This window comes from Diceros bicornis, chromosome 5 (genome assembly GCF_020826845.1).
Source record: "Diceros bicornis minor isolate mBicDic1 chromosome 5, mDicBic1.mat.cur, whole genome shotgun sequence".
NCBI lineage: Eukaryota > Metazoa > Chordata > Mammalia > Perissodactyla > Rhinocerotidae > Diceros > Diceros bicornis.
The window spans coordinates 65,909,832-65,931,254 of record NC_080744.1 but is presented as its reverse complement, the minus strand read 5'-3'; the positions used below and the strand labels follow the sequence as shown (position 1 = coordinate 65,931,254).

At 35.6% G+C, this 21,423-nt stretch overlaps 1 protein-coding gene across 1 annotated transcript in view; it reads right to left on the bottom strand.

Annotated features, from left to right (window-relative positions):
- Nucleotides 1-21,423, bottom strand: part of ARIH1 (ariadne RBR E3 ubiquitin protein ligase 1) — a 102,987-nt gene that overhangs the window by 8,915 nt on the left and 72,649 nt on the right. The window contains exons 6-11 of the mRNA XM_058542016.1: nt 13,211-13,277; nt 11,765-11,871; nt 9,705-9,747; nt 9,132-9,203; nt 5,226-5,356; nt 1,572-1,629 (exon numbers count right to left, since the gene is read on the bottom strand). Coding sequence (XP_058397999.1) covers nt 1,572-1,629; nt 5,226-5,356; nt 9,132-9,203; nt 9,705-9,747; nt 11,765-11,871; nt 13,211-13,277 — 478 coding nt within the window. The remainder of the gene's footprint in view (nt 1-1,571; nt 1,630-5,225; nt 5,357-9,131; nt 9,204-9,704; nt 9,748-11,764; nt 11,872-13,210; nt 13,278-21,423) is intronic.

Sequence of the window (21,423 nt, the reverse complement as noted above, 5' to 3'; positions counted from 1 at the left end):
ATCATTATAGAACATATATCAAAATTACATGGGGCAGTGTATCTCAAATTGGAGTCTAAGGATACTACATGGAGTAGGATAGGGATGCTAAATAATCTGGTTTAAAAAGACCATGGAATTTTTAAATGTTTAAAAATCTGATGATAACCTAAAGAAAACACAAACACTCTGGATCATCTGAATGAACTTATAACTGAGAATTAAAGTTTTATTTCAGGTCTTACATTTGGGAAATGGCTAAAATTGGCATGAAGCAGTATTACTTTAACTGTATCAGGCTGATGAGAAAAATAAATGGTAAGAGAATACATCAATAATAAATTCTGATCAAATCAAATCATGATGCACTATAGGAATGAAGGTTTATAATAGCTGAAATATAGAAAATTGGTGGGAGAACAAATTATCACATGGCACTAAATAGTACAGTAACACCAATTTTAAAAAACCCAGTCATACAGCAGTCTATCAACAATAATTTAATTTCAGCATACAACTTATCTGTCAAATTAATTTTACTTGAGTTTCACCAATTTTGTAGTACTCTTAGTTTGGCTGTATAATTGTATAAGAATTTACAGCTGGTTTTATGTTTAAACATTTAAGTAATATACTGAATATGATTTAAATCAATATTGGAATTTGTGGGGATTTTTTCCTTTTAAAAGGATTACAAATATTGTGTAAGCCTGTGAAACACCACTCATCAATTAGGAATACAAAATATAATTTTCCAGTCTTTAAAAAAGTGAAACAGAACTTTCACTTCTAACAGTATAACAGAATAGGTTATATATATTCTTTTGTATTTACGGTATTTTTAATTAGAAATAAAATTTAAAGGAATGTTAAAAAATTGAAACAATAAGAAAACAGATCATGTTTTGGATTGTATCCTGGCAAGGAAACTCATTTGAAAAGAATATTTTTGGGATAACTAGGGAATTTCAATATGGAATGGATAAATGTAAGGAATGATTAAATTCCAGGATTCTACAATTACGATACATGCAATTACCAGGCTGAAAGGAACTCAAAGTTTTCTTGAATCTAATCCACACCTAGTATTTGAATCCCTTCTATAACCGTGGGTTAGTTTCCTATCCCGTAAGAGGGAATTCCCCACCTCCTGAGGCAGTCCCTTCCGAATCAGCTCACCTATAATCATTAGAGTTTCTTGATCAACAATAAAGTTTAAAAAATAATAATAAAGAATTAAAAATAAGTGAGACTGCATATAAATAGTTATTTATTTGCAGAGCTATTTAACAACTACTGTTCTCTGGTCTCCCTCCTGGAGAGGGAAAATCTCAACACCAAGACTACTGAAACCTAGAATTGTGCTACATGACTAGATTAATCAAAAGAAAGCAAAGAAATCTATAAATAGGAATGCTCCTGACATGCATTTTGGATAAGATTCTCTTTCTAAATGTACACAGATACCCAGTATTTAATGGGAGTGTCTTTCCACAAATTTTTCAGAATTAAAACTTCTCCTAAATTATTCCCTAATAAACATATAATGCATGTTCCTGTTCAACTGTTACCTGAAAAATAAATATACTTACCTCCTGTGCGTCTCTTGCTGCCTTTGCATCATCCTCATTATAGCGGTTACAGTTGTACCTTAAAGTAAATTAAGAGGGCTCCATAAAGCCATATATCAATGAAAAAGAATCAAATCACAGAACATTAGCCTGGATTTAGAGATTTTCTAGAACCAATATTCTCCTTTACAAAGATACACTGAGGTGTTAAAATACCCAGGGGTCTACCATTATAATGATAGAATCACCAGACTGAAAGGAACTCAAAGTGTTGTTGAATCTAATCCACACCTAGTGTTTGAATCCTCTCTATAATAGTGTATCAGTTCTCTGTCTAATAAGAGAGAATTCCCCAGCTCCAGAGGTAGTCCATTCCAAATCAGCTCACCTATAATCATTAGAAAACACTGTCATTCTACAACTTCCATTTACTGACTATAGTTTGAACTTCTAACTCAATTTTTGAAGAAAGAGATGATCTCATCTCCTAGGTTGTCTGTTATTTAGGCCAAATATTCTCAATTTTTCCAGAGTTACTCACCTTTTTATTTCTCTTTTATAAACCAAAGAAAATGAATAGTTGATGGGCTACTATGTAACAGATGCTGTGCCGTGTGCTTTACATGCTACTACAGTTTATATGAGTCATTGAAAACTGAATGATATACAAAATGAGGAGAGGGGGCAACCTGCCCAGGGAAGTCAGCTCAGAATGGAGATGAGTAAGACTGGCATGTCCCTTATCCTGATTACTCTACATCTTTTATGAGAGCCTACGTTATGGGAGCAGCTGATATTTACTGAGTGCTTACTACACACCATGCATTTACTAAGGACTTGAAAGATACTATCACATTTAATCCCCTCAGCCACCTTACGAAATATGTATTATTATCCTCACTGAGCAGATGAAGAATTAGGTTTTGAGAAGATAAACAACATACGTAAGGTCACATAACTAAAGTTTCAGAGCTGGGAATTAAACTTATGCCTGTCTGCCACATGAGGCTCATGCTCTTAACTAGTGAGTATATTGTTCACATGCTGTCATCATGTCTTCAGAATCTCTAAACTGATCTTTCTAAAACTAAAGGAAGAATTTTGAATTTAATTTACATCTTGTTAAACTGGATCCATTGTCCCAGCTCATCAAGTTCTTCAGGATTTTAATGGTCTATATAGCCAATATCCCTCTTTGACGTTACCCCAAAATGTATGTAAGATTCTCACATTTCAAGAAAGTCATCGATAAAACTGACCAGAAAAGCAGTATACAGTTTCCATGACTAAAAAGATGAGGACAAAGCCTTTTAGCAAACCTTTACAGCATTCCATTAGGAAGACATAAATCTATTATCTGTACTCCAAGAAATGGTAATTTAATTAATCCCAAATATCCCTGTCTGTATTCATCAACTACAGCCCACAAACTTCTCAGTCCACAATGAAATAGCTTGCTGAGATTTACAAAACATTCCCTAGTCCATCATGCTAATAACACCATCTAATTATGGGATTTCACGTAAGAGAAAGTTATGTGGTTCATAGGTAGTTTGTGGAATCAATCACAAATTCTGGAAATCTGGGATTATATTTTGTCTGCTTCTAGTCTTTGGTACCTATTTTCCATAATTACTCAGAAATAACCAACAATGGCTCACTGATATCATCTTCAAGTTTGTAAAGTAACCCAGACCACAATTCACCTGAGTCAAGTGACTTAGTAGTTTTCTCCCAGCTTGGGTTATAATCCTTTTACCAATAATTACTCTACTCCACTTAGCCCAAAGATCACCTCTCCTTGCCCTCTTCTGGTCAACTATTAACACCTTTTATTCCTATGTGATATATCCTTAAAAACTTTCCTTTTGATATTTTTTAGATATTTAAGCCTCAACTCATTCTGGGCTTTACTCTGCCAACATTATGAAGGATTTTAAGGCCAGGAAAGCAAACAGGATTCAGCTATACTTCTAACTCAGATGACTGATGGTGCTACTTGGGATGCTATTTTGAAGATTCTGAGGCATTTTCAGATTTAAACAAGAAAGCATAGCATGACTCATTTGCAATGTTAGCCATGAGTAAAGGCAAGACACAGGCAACATTTCTGACACCCTTGGTCCAGGCCATTCTTCATTCTTCCGTATCCATCATTTGTTTTGTACCCTTTTCAGTTTTCAATATAGCACATTTAAAATTTGAGTTGTGATCAGAAAATATCTCTCTTTAATATCACACAAAAATATATCTCTTTAATAACCCTTCTTCCCCCATTCCCTCTTACCTTCACTAGGCTTGTTTAAATACATTAGATTGAATTTAATTTCTGGGAACAATCTAATCCTCCAGTTTGCCTTCTTAAAATCTAGAGTATCTGTCTTGCTAAACCCCAAACACCCTTCCTTGGCTCTGACAGTAGCAAAATCACTTTCTCTACTTCCACTTAACCAATTAGTTTTTACCTGGTTCAGACAAGTAATCCTTCTTACTATTCCTCTAACTAGTGAAACTAATGGAAGTTTCAATGAAACTAAAAGGGAAGACTTGCCATCGTCCTAAGTTCAGATCCTCCCCATCTTGTCTTGAACCTGCAATTTCTTCCCCTCCCATCCACTCTCTACAAAGCAAACACAATTATGAGATAATGTATGTAAAGCACATAATACAGAGCCTTCTCACCTAAATTTTAGATCTAATCATGTCACTCCCCACTTAAATCCTTCTGATAACGTCCAAACCACTTTACATCTCAGTCTACTTTCTCTTTTCCTATTCCTCGCAACTTATGAAGGGTCACAACTCAAATACCAACAGCGCACAGGCAGGTAACACAAATTAGTGAAATGGACCATTTGTACATTATAATACTCAGAAATATTTTCACTTTACCAGGATATGTGCTAGCTCCTGTTTTTCTCAAAACTCAAGGCATCCTCAGTCTAACTTGCATTTTCCCAAATTGATAAGAAATATGCATGTCACAAAGGTATATATCTCTACTAAATGTGACTGGTATTATCATGATACATGCAAATGCTGTTAAGCTTCAGTTTTGGGGAAACATCAAACTGGAAAAGTAAAGGTCCCATTTAAAGGGCTACTAATGAATTCCAGATGATTCTTGCCAAGCAGAAATGCAGGCCCGTTTCTATGTTTCAAAGAAAAGCTAAAAATAGGGATTGTGTTGGGCAATTTTTTGATGTTTAAAGTTTGGGACAATTTTTTGTCTAATGGTGTGCAGGGTAAGTAAAACACAACTGCAGGTTGCGTTTCGCCAATAGTCTCTAGCTTTCAACTATTGCCTGGAGAGACATATTAGACAATGCAACTCTTCTCTGAATAAGTCGTGTACTTTCACATCATTCTACCCTGGTGTTCAGACTACTCCTTTTGCCCTGAAGGTTTTTCCTACCACTTTTTGAAGTACTGAACTCTTAGTCTTCCTTGAAGTTCATCCCAATTGTTACCTCCTCTGTGAAATATGCCTAGTTAATCCCTCTCTCTGGATATCTTGTGTATAATTCTAACACTGATCATACACTGTTATCCATTTATCTAGCTACCAAGTTAGATGGTGATTTCCATGAGGTAGAAACCTTATTCATAATATGCAGCATTATATCACATACTTACTTATGTGAACATAATCTTCCCTTCATTTCCCCAACCTACCAGGCAGATCCATGTGGTTCCCAAGGGCCAAGACACACCCAGCAAAACTCTGCTTTACAGTTCTGGTTACGACAGACCATGTGATTACAACCGCCATCCTTCTCAATTGTGACATGGCATTTGGGACATTCCTATGAAGAGAAACTATAAAGTTGGTGTCAATGCTACACTAGGTTGTATTACTACCACTGAGGAAAAGCCAGTTCTAGATTTGGTTTATTTTTAAATACCACATTTATTGTGATGAATACACGTAAAGCAGTTAAAACAGTGTCCAATGCTTAACAAATACTATTAAAAATGAACTGTTATTGGGGCAAGCCCAGTGGCATAGTGGTTAAGTTTGTGTGCTCCACTTCAGTGGCCTGGGGGTCACAGGTTTGGATCCCAGGTGTGGACCTATGCACCACTTGTCAAGCCATGCTGTGGCAGGTGTCCCATATATAAAGTGGAGGAAGATGGGCACGGATGTTAGCCCAGGGCCAATCTTCCTCAGCAAAAAGAGAAGGATTGGAAAAAGATGTTAGCTCAGGGCTAATCTGCCTCACACACAAAAAAAAGAGCTGTTGTCATCATAACTGGCTTTTAAGATGTACAATGATTCCAGAATTTGTTTTAGTGGGGTTGGGGGATAAAAATATGTTAAGTACTTTTAACCATACAGGTAGTAAATAATAGTTTTATGGGAGGTAAAACATTTTGTTCATGTAAATATAATATACACTCTAGGGTCATCTAGAAATAATTATTGAGTACTTTCTGTACCCCACACACTGTTCTTGGTGTTTAATACGTATTAACTCATAATCCTTACAGTGGTGTTATTCCTATTTCCATTTGTCAGATGAATAAACTAAAGGAGAGAAAAAAAAAAAACACAAAAAAAACTAGTCCAAGGTCACACAGATAGCAAATGGTAGCGTAAGGACTCAAATCCAAGCAATTTGGCCTCAAGAGTCAGGCAAGCAGGATTGGTAAATTCTTTTTGTGGCTACTGGATTTCCCAACTTTCTTCTGCTAATTATCCTTGTTTTAAATTCTTCTCATTGTAGTCAAATTTACAACTGTGCTACATAGAACATGCTATTTTCTAAGTCTGTATCATTTTCTTGGTTGCTAGTGAGCCAAAGATATTATCTTGTAGGCCTAGTGTTTTTTTCTTTTGAAAAATCTAGAAAATCAAACTTACTCAATATTTTTAATGAAACTATAAATAAGATGTAAAGCTTGAATTTTTGCTGTATTTGTGTTTGATGTCTGTAACTCCCACAAGGGGGGAGTATCACCCATATTATTTGTATAGTTTGACCTTTGTGAAACAGACTACACTGCCCATAAACTATAGTAATTTTAAATAGGTCAATATGGCATTTTTTTTTTTTTTTTTGCTTGAGGAAGATTAGCCCTGAGCTAATATCTGTGCCAATCTTTCTCTATTCTGTATGTGGGTCATGGCCACAGCATGGCTGACGAGTGGTGTAGGTCCAGACCCAGGATCTGAACCTGTGAACCTAGGCCACTGAAGCGGAGTGCACGGAACTTAACCACTATGTCAATATGGCAATTCTTAACTATAACATCTTATATCGAATTTTTGAAATCACTCACCTAAGAAATTTTACATTTTTCCCAAAGAAGCAAATTTCAGACCTAAAATATCTGTTTCATTCTACATTTCTTGGTTATAATTAACCAAATAGTATTAAGCTCTCAATATAATAGGATACCACGGACAATCTGCAGATCTGTTTAACGAGCTAATAACAGTAATAAAGCTTCTGAAACTTCTCAAGAGAAAAACTCTCCAGTTTCATCTCAAAACTACCAAGTAGATAAATTTGTTATTACAAATAATCTATCTTCTAAGCAAATTCAAACATGTCAAGCCCATACTCCCTATTTTAAACATCTTGGGGTGTAGAGTACTTGGGGATTTCTCTAGATGCAGAAAGAGGGCTACAGTTTAATTAAACTACTTAGTGACAAGATAATTGCCCTATTCTAAACTCTAGTTTTACAGATCATATTTAAAGATTCTGGGACTTTAATGAATATATCTGGTGAGGAAATCCTCAATTTTCAAAAAAGAATGCTTGGCTAGGAAATTTTTTAAAACAAAAGTAACCACTTCCTGACATTACAGTAAGGTTTTCTTGAGTGACATGAGTTGTTTATCATGATGGTTTTAGACAGCACAAAATTATTCATTTCAATCATACATTCCTCAAAGACGTGGGCATTTGTTCTATGTGACAGAACTCACTGTTTCACTAATGCTTTCTGGGAGATAGAATATATACATATGTTTCAATCTTTTTGGGTAGAGCAGGGTACTAAGCTATAAAATAGTGTGTTGGCCTTCATTGTTTAAGCACTTCTTATTTTTATCATCATCCTGTAATTGAGTGATGGAACAGTGCAAAGCTAAAATTAATACTGGTCAAACAACTTAGTATTCTTTAAAGCATCATCTTCACATGTAAAAGACAATACTAAAAATGAATAGCCCATGAATTACCCTATCATTCATCACCCAAGTCACTTCCTATATGAATAGGATATAAGACTGAATTAAATAAAGATTGGATATTTATACAATTTCTTATTAAGAGATTGGCTGAGTACACACTTGGGATTCAAATGCTTGCTTATTACTTAGGGATAGAAAAGATTACTTGCATTTGTAAGATATCTAGGATTAAAGAAGTGGTTCATGGTCATAAAGAGATTGAATTGTGAAACTAGTATCATCAAAAAATAAAAAACAAAAAACAAAAAACCAAGAGATACCCATATTACCCTAAAACTTCTATTTCTCAGGAGTCAAGTCTCTTAACAAATCATATTTTAGAAGCTTAACATGTTAAAGATGTTAAACTTGCTAAGCCCAGTTCAGTTACATAAAAATAGTTACTCAGTTACTTGAATACTGCTCTAAAGAATGACTCCTTAAAAGTTAAACCCTGGGGGCACCAGCCCGGTGGCGTAGTGGTTAAGTTCACACACTCCACTTCAGCGGCCTGGGGTTCGCTGGTTCAGATCCCGGGCAAAGACCTATGCACTGCCCATCAAGCCATGCTGTGATGGCATCCCACATACAAAATAAAGGAAGATGGGCACGGATGTTAACTCAGGGCTAATCTTCCTCAGCAAAAAGAGGAAGATTGGCAACGGATGTTAGCTCAGGGCCAATCTTCCACACCAAAAAAATTAAAAAAATAAAAAGTTAAACCCTGGGGAGTTTTAAAGGCAGAAATGTAAATTACCCTAATAAAACCAAGAGAGGTAGAGCAAACCCTACAATACATTTGTACACTAAAAGGCAGCCAAGAACAATCTGAAAAGGCATTATCAAACCCCAAGGTAGAAAAAAGATCCACTTTTTTAGGAAATTAATGTTTTACCAACAGAAGAAAACTTCTAAAGCATACTTCTGTGCATCTTGCAGTATAATACTCAATAAAATAGACTGAAACACTAAAATAAAGGAAAATTATTAATAAGCAATCATTCTGGGGGAAAAAAGCCTTAATAGAGAAAAAGGTAAAACAAGCCTTAACTAGGTAAACTTAATGCTGATGCATCTATCCTTATCAGTTTCTTTTCTTTTTTTTTTTTGTGTGTGAGGAGATCAGCCCTGTGCTAACATCCGCCAATCCTCCTCTTTTTTTTTTTTTTGCTGAGGAAGACGGCCCTAGGCTAACATCTGTGCCCATCTTCCTCCACTTTATATGGGACGCTGCCACAGCATGGCTTGCCAAGCAGTGCGTCGGTGTGCGCCCGGGATCTGAACCAGCAAACCCCGGGCCGCCGCAGCGGAGTGCGCGCACTTAACCGCTTGCGCCACCGGGCCAGCCCCACCTTATCAGTTTCATTACGAAGAGTTTACTGAAGGAAAACACCAACCTTTGTGTTGGCTGCAATCCAATTAGAGGTTTCACTGTCATCGTCACACTTTTTAATCCATTTCTTCAACCACTGTTTGAAAACAACAACTGTTAGGTACAACAGAAACTTAAGAAAAAGGATAGCAAATTACCTCAACACTTAAATACAGTCAAGCTTAAAAGTAAAAGCCAAAGGACAAAATTACCATTGGGTTTATTTCCTTTCAAACCAAGGAAATCCTGCAGTTCTCATACCCAGTAATACAAAATCAACCAAAGGAGGACTTTCTTTGGCTGAACCTGCGTGGGAAACCTAGCACTTGATGAGAAGCCCAGCTCCAAGGTGTATCATTCCCCTCAGCTAATTACAAAGCCTGCCAACGGAGGTACAGTGACTATCCTTATCCTGCTGATAATCAGGAGCTGACTTATTCCTAAAGAATGCTCCCTGAATACTCGCAATGATCCCCTGCAAAATCAAATCTATCTACTAATGGATAAATAACAAAATTGTGGGGTATGGTTTTCAGTCATCAAGTCTTAGAAGTGCTCTACTACATTATTTAAAAATGAAAATGCCAGACTAACTCACCTTACATTTAACAGGATCATGCCAATTTTCTCCACAGTTAAAGCTGTTAAGCGACACAAGAGTTAAAAGAATTAAGTCCTACCTAATGTAAGTAAGTAAACAAACAAACCATTTCATGCTTTATAGTTCCTCAGTATAGTCACCAGTTTCTAGAGACTGGCAAATACAAGGGCAGGAACCATATCTATTTTATTCTACAGTAAATTATTTAGAATTCAGTATTAGGACCAGCATGTATGGGGGGAGTAGACGGGCTGTGTGTGAAATGAAGAATGACCATAAGTACGAAAATGCGTTATGATGACAATTTCATAATAAATGACTATCTAAATAGCTACCAAACTGTTAAGACAAAAAACATCAGTTTAGCTATATCTGTATTTTATTGACAGTTTTTAATATACATAGTTCCTTGCTGCAACCGTTCTCTAATTAAAACCAAACGGAAATTGTTTTCACTAATTTGAACTAAAATTTCAACCAATGCTTCAAGAGCATATATTAAATCTTTTACTTAACACCTCAAATGAAGAGTAAAAGTCTGACTTTGTAATTATATAATCTAGTAGTAATGCAGTAAGCAATATGTGGGAAGCAAACAGGTCACATCTTTGCATGATCCAAACAAATGAACCTCAGCCTGGCAGAGATAAATTGTACCAAACAAGGTATAAAACAAAAGACTGGGACTAAATAGTCTCTAAGAATATATTAACTGCTAACTCTGTTTTCTAGGCACATGGTATACACATTTGTTTAAAAAGTATAAATTAAGAATAAACACAAATGCTTATGAAATTATAACCATGGAATAGCTGATTAATTAGCTAATCAAGCAATTTAAGAATGGAAAATTCTCTGTAAATGAGAGGAAAAAAGTGCTCTTATTTAAATGAAATCAGGATAATGGTTACTTCTGGAAGAGAAGATGGGGAATGGGATGGAGAAGGGAACCAAGGGGCTTCAAATGTATCTGTCATGTTTTATTTCTTAATAAGAACAAACAAAATACTGATTTTGATTAAGCTGGGTTGTAGCTACATAAATATTCATTGCAGTTATTCTCTATAGTCTATATTCAAAATAGTTCATACTAAAAGTATATTTGAAAGTAGTATGGAATCAGACTCCGCCCCCTGTCTACAGGGTAAACTGAAACAATATATATTTAATCTTTACCAAAACAGTATGTATTTTACACGTATTTAATCTCTGAGTTTACCTGCTCTTTTTAGAAATATTTAACTATTAATGAGTAAGTCTAAGTCTATAGACTTAGTTCTCCAAACTTAAATAAGTTTGGAGAAAAAAAGAATGGTATGAAATACCAATAAAATGTGTATCTGCTAGCTTGAGAGCTCCTTGATTTACTTGACTGGCTTCTCATTCCTAGGAAATACACAAAGGAATGGAAGATCATCTTAACTCTCTAACATGTGATATTGGAAATTCCCTATTAAGTTGAAACTAGAATTCAAAGTCTGAAGAGTATGCTACAGAACTCCAAGAACCCCAAGAAAGCTGGAGCCAGAGAAGCCATAGAAAAACTCTTAGTAAAAAAAAGCACATCTAATCAACCACGTTTTATCTTTCCAAATTTATCTGCACATTTTGTTTCTAGGAGTAACATTAAATTTGTCACAGCAAAGGAAATTTAAAAAAAAATCTTAACTGTGTATTTTATTTTCTAAGAGATAACTTGAAAACAGAACAAGAGCCATAAAGGAAGCAAACATAATTTGACAAAATAAGCAGTTAATCAGAATGAGAAGAACCGAATTCTTGTCCCAAATCTGTAAGTTTGCTCCCATATAAGTTCCAGTGAGGCACACAAGAAAATGTGATTATAGCTGCATTTTTTTTTCCCATAAGAAAATATATCCAAAAGTTAAGAATTGACATTTTAATCTAATTCTTATTTAAAAGAAACATGCACTATTTTAAAACAACATCATCCATCTCCTTGCCTGAGGTAAAAAATTTTTTCTACTATTTTTACTACCAAGAATAAACAGAAATGCTACAAAACACGATTCTAATTTAGGAAATCACATGCTTACCAAAACTGGCGCCCACATTTGCAGCGAACAGGTTTAGCATCAGGATATTGGACTTTAACAACATGGTGGCAATCTGGGGCAGGACACCACTTTAACAGTCGATTGCACTGAAACACAAGTTAGAAAATAAAAAATGACAGCAAATCATGATGCAAGATTTCCTAGCATACCAAGCAATTACTTACATTGCTTCCCTAAATCAAGGGGCAAATGGGGGGTGATGACACAAGTATATAAACACCTGCCACCAACACCTACAGAAATGCTTTTGGATGCACTGTTTTTCCAAGTTTATAGATCCCTCGAAGATGTGGTTTTATAAAATATATGAACTACCTCTTGTTTTATTTTCAAAATCCCACTAAGAAACTTCAAAATAATTACCCATTATGTGATCATTAACAAGCATCAATTTGTTTATGGTTTATTCCAGGTCAATTTTCAAAGATACAAGAGAATAAGATATGCTGCTAATTCAGGGAAAGTGTTTAGATGCTACAGAATAGTTTGAAACAAGCTAAGGAACATACGTGTAATTTCTCCCTTTGACCATAAAAAGCTCTTCTAAGAAGAAAAGCAAGTTCCTAAACCACAGCAAAGACTGCATTTTAGGTTCCTCAAAAGGAAATATAACTTTTGAAGTATTTTTATTATGGAACAAAACATGGCTCAAGTAACACTCTGCACCAAAATTCAAGTTTATTGACCAATTCAAAAAACAGACTATTCCTAAAATATGCTGTTGTCTAGAAGATCTGACCTTCAGTTTCATCTCTAATAAAAATGAAAATTACTTTCTAGAAGTAAAATACCAAATTAACCTGATGCTCTTATACAGGGGCTGGCAAATTTCTTCTGTAAAGAGCCAGAGAGTAAAGATTTTTGGCTTCGTGGGCCATAATGGCCTCTCTAGCAACTACTCAACTCTGCCACTGTTGCACAAAAGCAGTCATAGACCCAATGGGCATGTTCAAATAAATATTTACAAAAAGAGGCAGGCCATAGTTTGCTGACTTCTATTCTGATAAAAGAGAGGTATCTGATAAAAACAAATTACTATAGCATTCTTCACTAACAAAGTTTACTAGTAATGGAAGCTAAAACAAGCAGAGATATAGCAGGGTTAGAGGGCCGAACATGATTAAACATGACATCATTAATAAGCAGCTACAACTCTCTGCTAGGGAAAAAGAGGGATAAAGGAATAATACTGTAAAAATAATTTTATCAAAGTTCAAGATCTATAAAGAGATATCTACTTATTGGTGTGTCACATTCCTTTGAGAATCGAGGTGTTTTGGCATGCTTCATAAAGTCTGTAACCCAAAGGTTATGGGAAAGGTGTTTCTTACTGTCGAGAGTATTTTATATAAGAAAAACTAATATTTCTATTAATAAACAGAATTCCTTTTATTAAAAGAAGAACACTTAAGAGAAATCACTTACCTCTACAAAGCTATTTGTTATTAAATGCTGATACTTTAATTTAACTTTTGAATCTGTGATCAGGCGCCTGAAAGCAAGAATAAAAATTTCAATGCTATAAGCTATAAAAACTGCCCTAAATAGAAAATACTAAAATGCACGTAGACTATCAACAAATGTAACTGTAATAATCAAAACAATAATTTCAAAGTTTCTATAGTTCTATTTTGGTAGATGTTTTCCCCTGTGTTTCTTATACTCTAAAAATTCTATTTTTACCCAGTTTGTGTTATAGTCTAATGCCTTACCAACTATTGCTAAGTTTAGGCCCCTTTCAGAGTGTATGACTCTGATATCTTGCCTTAAGATAGCAATTCTCAGCCATCTTCCCTTAGACTCCCTCCCAAAAATCAGTGTGTGAAATAAGAGATGTTTACAGGAATGTTAAGAAATGGATCCAGGTTTTGCTATATATCATTTTGAGGGCCTTCTTCTTCCGAGATCTCTTGATAACTTACCATAAATGCTTACTGACTGCAACCTGGGCTTCCTTTGCCCACCTAGAACACCCTATAATTCACAACAATTTCTAGAATTCACAGGAGCCTATGAAAGTGAAGAACCCAGAGGCTTAAGTTTCATTAGTTTTAATGATAAACACTCCTGTGAGTGTGTTACAAGAAAATGGTGTTAAAGCAGAAAGAGTAATCACTGACAAAGCCAGTAAGAACTACACGAAACATGTACGTAGTCCAACCTCATTAATATCTTTTAAGTGAACAAAAAAGTTTTGTACAATCTGGCCTCATCTAATTCTTAAGTTTCTAATCACACTGCTCTCCTTCCACAAGACCCTACCCTATCCTGTGCCACTTTCAGTGTACTCCTGCCACATCTGCATTCTTTCAAAATAGTAAGTACCACCTTTCCTCAGAGACTTTTGCATAGGGCTCCTTCCCTTGGAAACAAAAGAGAAGAATATCATGGTGGGTCTCTTAGGTGGGACAGCCTAGATTTGAATACTGGCTTCACAAGTTACTCGCTATGAAGTGAGGCTAAGTTCTTTGACCTCTTCATTTTTCAGTTTATTAAATCTGTAAAATGGATAGCAGAAATAGAATTGTGACACTAGAACAGTGCCTGGCAAAAAGTAAGCACTCAATAAATATTAGATGCTGCTAACTACTATTATTATTATTACTCCTTTACTTCACTCAGCTAAAATATATTGTTACTCACTCAAGGAGGCCTTTTCTGACTATTCCCCACACCAGTCTAGAGGCAGACCCCCTCTCAGTTCTCATGGCACCTTAGACACCCTTCCTTTACAGAATTTGTCATAATTTTAATTAGACAGTTATCTGTATAATCATTTGTTTAGTATCTGCCTTCCTCCTTCCATATCCACAACCAACCAATAAAGTCCACAAACGGATCCTTCGTAGAAAGTATTCAATAAAGTTTTTTTTTTTTTTTTTGTGAGGGAGATCAGCCCTGACCTAACATCCGTGCTAATCCTCCTCTTTTTGCTGAGGAAGACCGGCTCTGAGCTAACATCCATTGCCAATCCTCCTCCTTTTTTTCTTCCCCAAAGCCCCAGTAGATAGTTGTATGTCATAGCTGCACATCCTTCTAGTTGCTGTATGTGGGACGCGGCCTCAGCATGGCCGGAGAAGCGGTGCGTCGGTGCGCGCCCGGGATCCGAACCCGGGCCGCCAGTAGCGGAGCGCATGCACTTAACCACCAAGCTACCGGGCCGGCCCATAATAAAGATTTTTTAAAGGAGTAAACCTCCACATTTCACAGATGTTGAAACTGAGGTTTAAAAACAATTAGTGTATTTAGCGATTCCTCAAAAATTTAAACACAATTATCGTATGACCCAGCGATTCCACTCCTGGGTATATATAGCCAAGAGAATTAAAAACAGGTGTTCAATAAAAAAACTTGCATACAAATGTTCAAATAATAACACAAATGTTTCCATAAAAAGTGGAAATAACCCAAATGTCCAAGAACTGATGGAAAAACAAAATATGGAATATCCATATAATGACATATTATTTACCTATAAAGAGTAATGAAGTATTGATACATGCTGCAACATGAATGAATCTTAAAAACATTATCTTAAGTGAAAGAAGCCAGACACAAAAAATCACATAGTGTATGACTCCATTTAAATGAAATATCCAGAATAAGCAAATCTGTACAGACAGAAGACAGATAAGTGGTTGTCAGGGTCTAGGGGGAGGAAGGAATGGGGAGTGGCTGTTTAATGGATATAGGATTTCTTTTAGGGATGATGAAAATGTTCTGGAATTAGATAATGGTGATGGTTGCACAACATTATGAATATACTAAAAGTCACTGAATTGTATACTTTAAAATAGCTAAAATGGTGAATATTATATGTTATGTGAAATTTTCATCAATATCCAAAATCCAAAATCCAACCATTTCTCACTAACTCTTCTGCTACCCTCCTGGATCAAAGGATCATCATCTCTCACCTGGATTATTGTAATAGTCTCCCAATCTCTCTACTCCTACTTACAGTCTCTCTTTTAACACCAGCAGTCAAAGCACCCCTCTCTGACCATGTCACTCCTGTGCTCAAAATCCTCTTATGGCTCTATCTTAGAATAAAAGACAAAGACCTTACAATGGCCTATAAGGCCCTACACAATCAGCTTCATGCACCCTTCCCACATCCTTCTCTGCCTCCTTTCAATCTTATAAGTTTACATTTATAGTTCAAAAACATTTTTAAAAGTTTAATAATAATTATCAGTAATTTACTCCCTGTCTATATACTTTCCCTCTAACTAAAATTTGACAAATCATTTCAATGAGACTAGGAAATTATTTCAGTACAAACTTGAGCTCCGATCCCTTATGTGTGTATTTTAAAACAGATAGTATTCTATCGCTTTTGTGCTAAATTTCCTACTTAGAATACTAAAGCATGCTTTTCTGTTTCATTGTGGAGAAATGATAGGGGTATTCAATTTATTCCACTATGAGACACAGAACTCTAAAGTCACATGTTATCAAAGGATTCTCCATAAACTCTCTGTGGAGTGCCTGAAAAATAAATACAACTTTGGGGTAAGCAAAGATTTCTTAAGTAGCAATAATCACAAATGGGAAACAATGATGAATTAGATACCATTAAAATGAAAACTTCTGTTCCATCAAAAATCATTGAGAGAGAAGAAGGAAGCCACACATTGGGGAAAATAGCTGTAACACATATATCTAACAAAAGACTCTTATCAGAATACTTAAAGAATTCTCACATTGTAATTACCAAAGTAACAAAATTTTAAGAATGGGCAAGTGACTTGAAGGGGCTTTATAAAAAAGGATATCCAAATGGCTAATGGAAAGGTGTATGACATCATTACTCACCAGGGAACCACAAATTAAAAACACGAGCTATCCCTACACACACACCAAAATGGCTAAAATTAAAAAAGTCTAGTGATACAAGTGTGGGCAAGGACTAGAGCAGTCACACATAACTAGGAGGAGTGTAGGTACGACTACTTTGGAAAACCATTTGGCAGTATCTATCAAAGCTAAATTTATCTTACTCCTGACTATATACCAAAAGAAATCAGTACATGTCTGCTAAAAAAAAAAAAAACAACACATATAGGAATATTCTTTGTAGCTTTTTCACAGTAGTCAAAACCAAACAAACCTAAAAACTCCAAATGTCTATTATCAGGAAAATGAAATACTACACACAGCAATAACAAAAAAAAACGCAAACAAGGGCCGGCCCCGTGGCTTAGCGGTTAAGAGCGCGCTCCGCTGCTGGCGGCCCGGGTTCGGATCCCGGGCGCGCACCGACGCACTGCTTCTCCGGCCATGCTGAAGCCGCATGCCACATACAGCAACTAGAAGGATGTGCAGCTATGACATACAACCATCTACTGGGGCTTTGGGGGAAAAAATTAAAAACAAAACAAAACAAAAACAACGCAAACAAACCTAAAAACATACAGATATATTTAACAACATGCACATATCTCAAAGACATTATGTTAACTGAAGCAGACACTCACAAAAAGAATACATGCTACATGATTCCATTTAAATGAGGTTCAAAAACAGGAAAAACTAATTGATGGTGACAGAGTGACAGAAGTCAGGATAGGTAGCAGGGGTGAGACGGATACTGTCTGGGAAGGGGCACAAGGACGAACATTCTGGGTACTAGAAAAGTTCTATATCTTTATCTGTGTGGTTAGTAAAACAAACATTTTTTAAAGTTAATGCACTTTACACACTTTACTGAATATATTTTAGAACTTAAAAATAAAATAAAAATTAATATATACATAGCAAATTGAGCCTATTACAATTAAATAAGAATGACGTTTTTACACTGTAAAAGATGAGATGCTCTACTGTACTGCAATTAACACATATTAAAGTTTAGTTTGTCTGTTGCCTCAGACGGTACAAACCATGATTTCACTTAAGGGGCTAGGCAGCTTCACAACCCTACTTGGGATTTTTAAGATACTGATAAAAGGTAAAAAGTAATCATCTGACTTGGATGTTTGGAATATTATTCTTGGAACAGCACAGACTTAGAGGACTACATTTACTTCTCTCTGGATCCATTCAACTACTTGGTTTTATGTAATATTTATATTGTTATAACATTATAAAAGTACTTGTTTACAATTTTGTGAATAAATCTATTGAACAAACATGAAAGAATCTGTTCCAGAATAGAAAAGAATAACTATAAAGTTGACAATATAAAGTAATTATATATCTAATATAAATTACAGGTGGAAGAGATAAAGGTAAATGACAGCATAGAGGCCCCAATTTCCTCACCCTACACAGTAAGGAGTTAAAATACACTGCTTAAAGTTGATGGAACAGGAAATAACTATTAAAAAATAGCATTTAAATTATATTATCTAATTTAAAACAATCTGTTTTTAAAAAGAACATTTCTGCCCTTTTCAGACAAGTGGAGACTTAGCTAATAGAGGTATGCATTATCTATACACAAGTCCTAAGATTCAATTTTTAAAAATCTTATGTATCAGTTAAAGCTTTTAAAAAGCACTTCGCATAATTCTGCTAGAAGTAAGTGGCAACGAGTTCCTGTCATCGTCTCTGCTTGTCTGTTTCAAAAACCCCCATATATGAAAATAAATTATACTATTTTTTAGATACACCTCATAGATCACAATTTCAGATGCGTGTTAACGCTATCAATGATTAGTCAAGATGAGACTAAATATACTAGTTGAAGGTCTTTAAAGACTTAACAGATATAAGTTCACCTTTACCATCCCTAAGATTAATAGAGAGGCTATAAATAGAAAAAGAAATTTAGGCCCTAAACTACATAAAAAACTAATCAACTGCTAGAATGAATAGAAACAGATGAACATTTATTTGGTCTCAAGTGATAAATAATTTAGAGAAATAATTTTCATTAATCTCATAAAAGCATCAATGACAACTCTTAGGACAAAGGAAAATCTCAAAGTATACTGTTACCTTCCTGACTTTGGAAGTATAACTGTATGAGGCCATTGTGTAGGGGAGCCCCCAGTTAGCCAAACAGCCTTGATGGTTTCACAGTACAAATCAATCTATGAAGTTTGCAATGATGACATATGCTTAATGAAAGCAAGGGATAATAATGTACTTCCAGTTACTTATTCAAGGATACATGCCTATTACATATCTGTTGCTAAGAAATAAAAAGCTGAATCCATTGAATCACTAATCTTAAGAATTAAAGAGTCTAGGAAGCACTGAGAGATAAGAGAATAAATACTTTCAGCATAATGTTTCCAAGGTTAGAGTCACACATCCTGAATGGAAAAATAAGCAAAGGATTCAGTCAACATAAATAGGGTACCTGGGGTCATACAGCTTATAGCCTAAGAAGAAAACAGACAAGAATATAAGCAATTACAAAAGTGTATGGTAACAGAAATATGGCGGAGCCAAGGAGCACACAGGATGTCTGCCCAAATCAAAATGAAAATCTAAACTAAGGCCTGAAGAATGACTAAGAGCATGAGTAGGTTAGGAGAACTGAAGAGTAAAACAGGAAGAGAGTATAGCACGTCAGAAAGTCAGGAGACAGCACAGAAAAAAGTGAACAAAATCAAAGCAAACCAAACGCAAATAAAATGCACAGCACTTTTAAGAAACCAAGTTGCATGTGGCTAGAATAGAGAATGTGAGAAAAGGCAAGGCAAAAGATGAAGCTGCACAGGTAAGCAACACAGAACAGTGAAAGCTATTTGTCAAGGAGAATTGGAAGGTGACAAAACTGGGTCTAAGGGAATCACTCAGAAGCCAATTGGAGAGTCCCAGCTAAGAGAAGATGGCCTGGATCAGGTTAACGGCAGTAGGAAGAGAGAGAAATGGATGGATTTAAGGGTAATTAGGATGTGGAATGGACAGAATTTGGTCAGGATGACTCTGAGACATGCAGGAGAAAAATGAATGAGGGATACCATCAAGGTTTCTAATTTAGACAAGTCTTTAACACCTAGTGGTAACATTCTTTGACACTAAGAAGCAAGAAGAATGAGTGAGTTTGGTGGTGGTGGAGGTGGAGGAGGGTTGGACAAGGTATAGCCTGAGAGATATACACATGAAGATACCTGACAGGGGCAGTGAGATATGTGGGTCCCAAGCTCAAAAGAAAGTTGATCTGGAAACATAAATCTGGGAATTTCCAATGTATGCCTAAGGAAAGTGTATAGAGTGAGAAAAAATAGCAGGTTGGACAGAAACCCCAGGAGCAGTATTTTAGAAAGAGGGAGAAAAAGACGATTTTGCCAAGTCAATTAGAGTAAATCTGGAGTAGGCCTAGGGTGGTGGCTTTGGGAGTAGGTGGCTGGGGTGAAGGGGATTTTACTGGAAATGAGTAGATCAGGGAAATGAAAAGCTATGGCAGTGGTTATCTAACTTAAGTGTGCATCAGAACCACACTAGGAGAGCTGATTGTTCAGATTGCTGGGCCCCCTTCCCAGAGTTTCTGATTTAGTAAGTCTGGAGTTGGGCCTGAGAATGTGAAGTTCCTAGTTGATGCTAGTCAGAGGACCACACTTTGAGAACTACAGGCCTAGAGTATAGAATAGATATATATAGGAGCACTGAAATCACATTTGATGACAGCAAGCCCTGGGAGAAAGAAAAGACAGTGAGTGAGGTGCCAGCACTATGAATAATTAAGTGGAAGTGACCAAGAAGTCAAGCAGATAAAACACAAAGGACTGTGATATAGCTGGATAACACAAACCTCAAAGGATCTACAGATTATAAACTGAAGTAGACAATCTGAATACAGCATTTGGGACTGAGGGAGATAATTACTTCACCTACTGACCATATGGTATATAGGGGAAAAAAAGCTAGCTTCAACTAGAGAGGGTTATAGGGGAATATGTCTTCTGGAAAGAACTGGGTTTCAGTTTCAAGACCCAGCTGAGTTTAATTCCAATTAAAAGAAGAAACCATTTTTTAATCTATCAAATTGGAAATTAAAAAACGTTAATGCCATGACTGGGAAGGATTCAGTTTCTTTTCATACTAAGAAAAAAAAAATTTAAGCACATATCAGTTACTGGACCTTAGGATTAAACATTTAAAAAACACATTCTCTCATTTAATTAACTAACCTTTTAAATTCCAAAAGAAATAAATTATTTATTTAAAAGAAAGAAAATGGAAGATATATACCAATAGTATACAACTATATAAGGTGAAAAATAAAAATCCCACTTCCTAATCCCCGACTCCCCAATTGGTATCACTATTAAAATTCTCTTATGAGTATTCTCAAAGTTTTGTGTGCATGTACCAGGCTGCATATCCAAAGAGCTCAAGAAACCCCAAAGAGGATAAACACAAAGAGAACCACATCTAGATATACCATAGGCAAATAGCCTTAAGCCAAGGACACAGCAAATTGTGAAAGCCACAAATAAAGGACAACAATGATTAACAGCTGACTTAGGAACAAGAGGCAAGAGGGCAACAGAATGACATATTCAAAGTCATGAAACTATTGAATGAAAGGCCAAAGAGCACAAAAATTTGTAGAAATGGCCAAATTGCATTACAAAAAGGTTGCAACAGTTTATACTCCCTATTGTACTATATTCTCACACACATTAGATATTGCTCAATTCTTTAATCCTTACCAATCTGAAATGTAAAAACTTTTT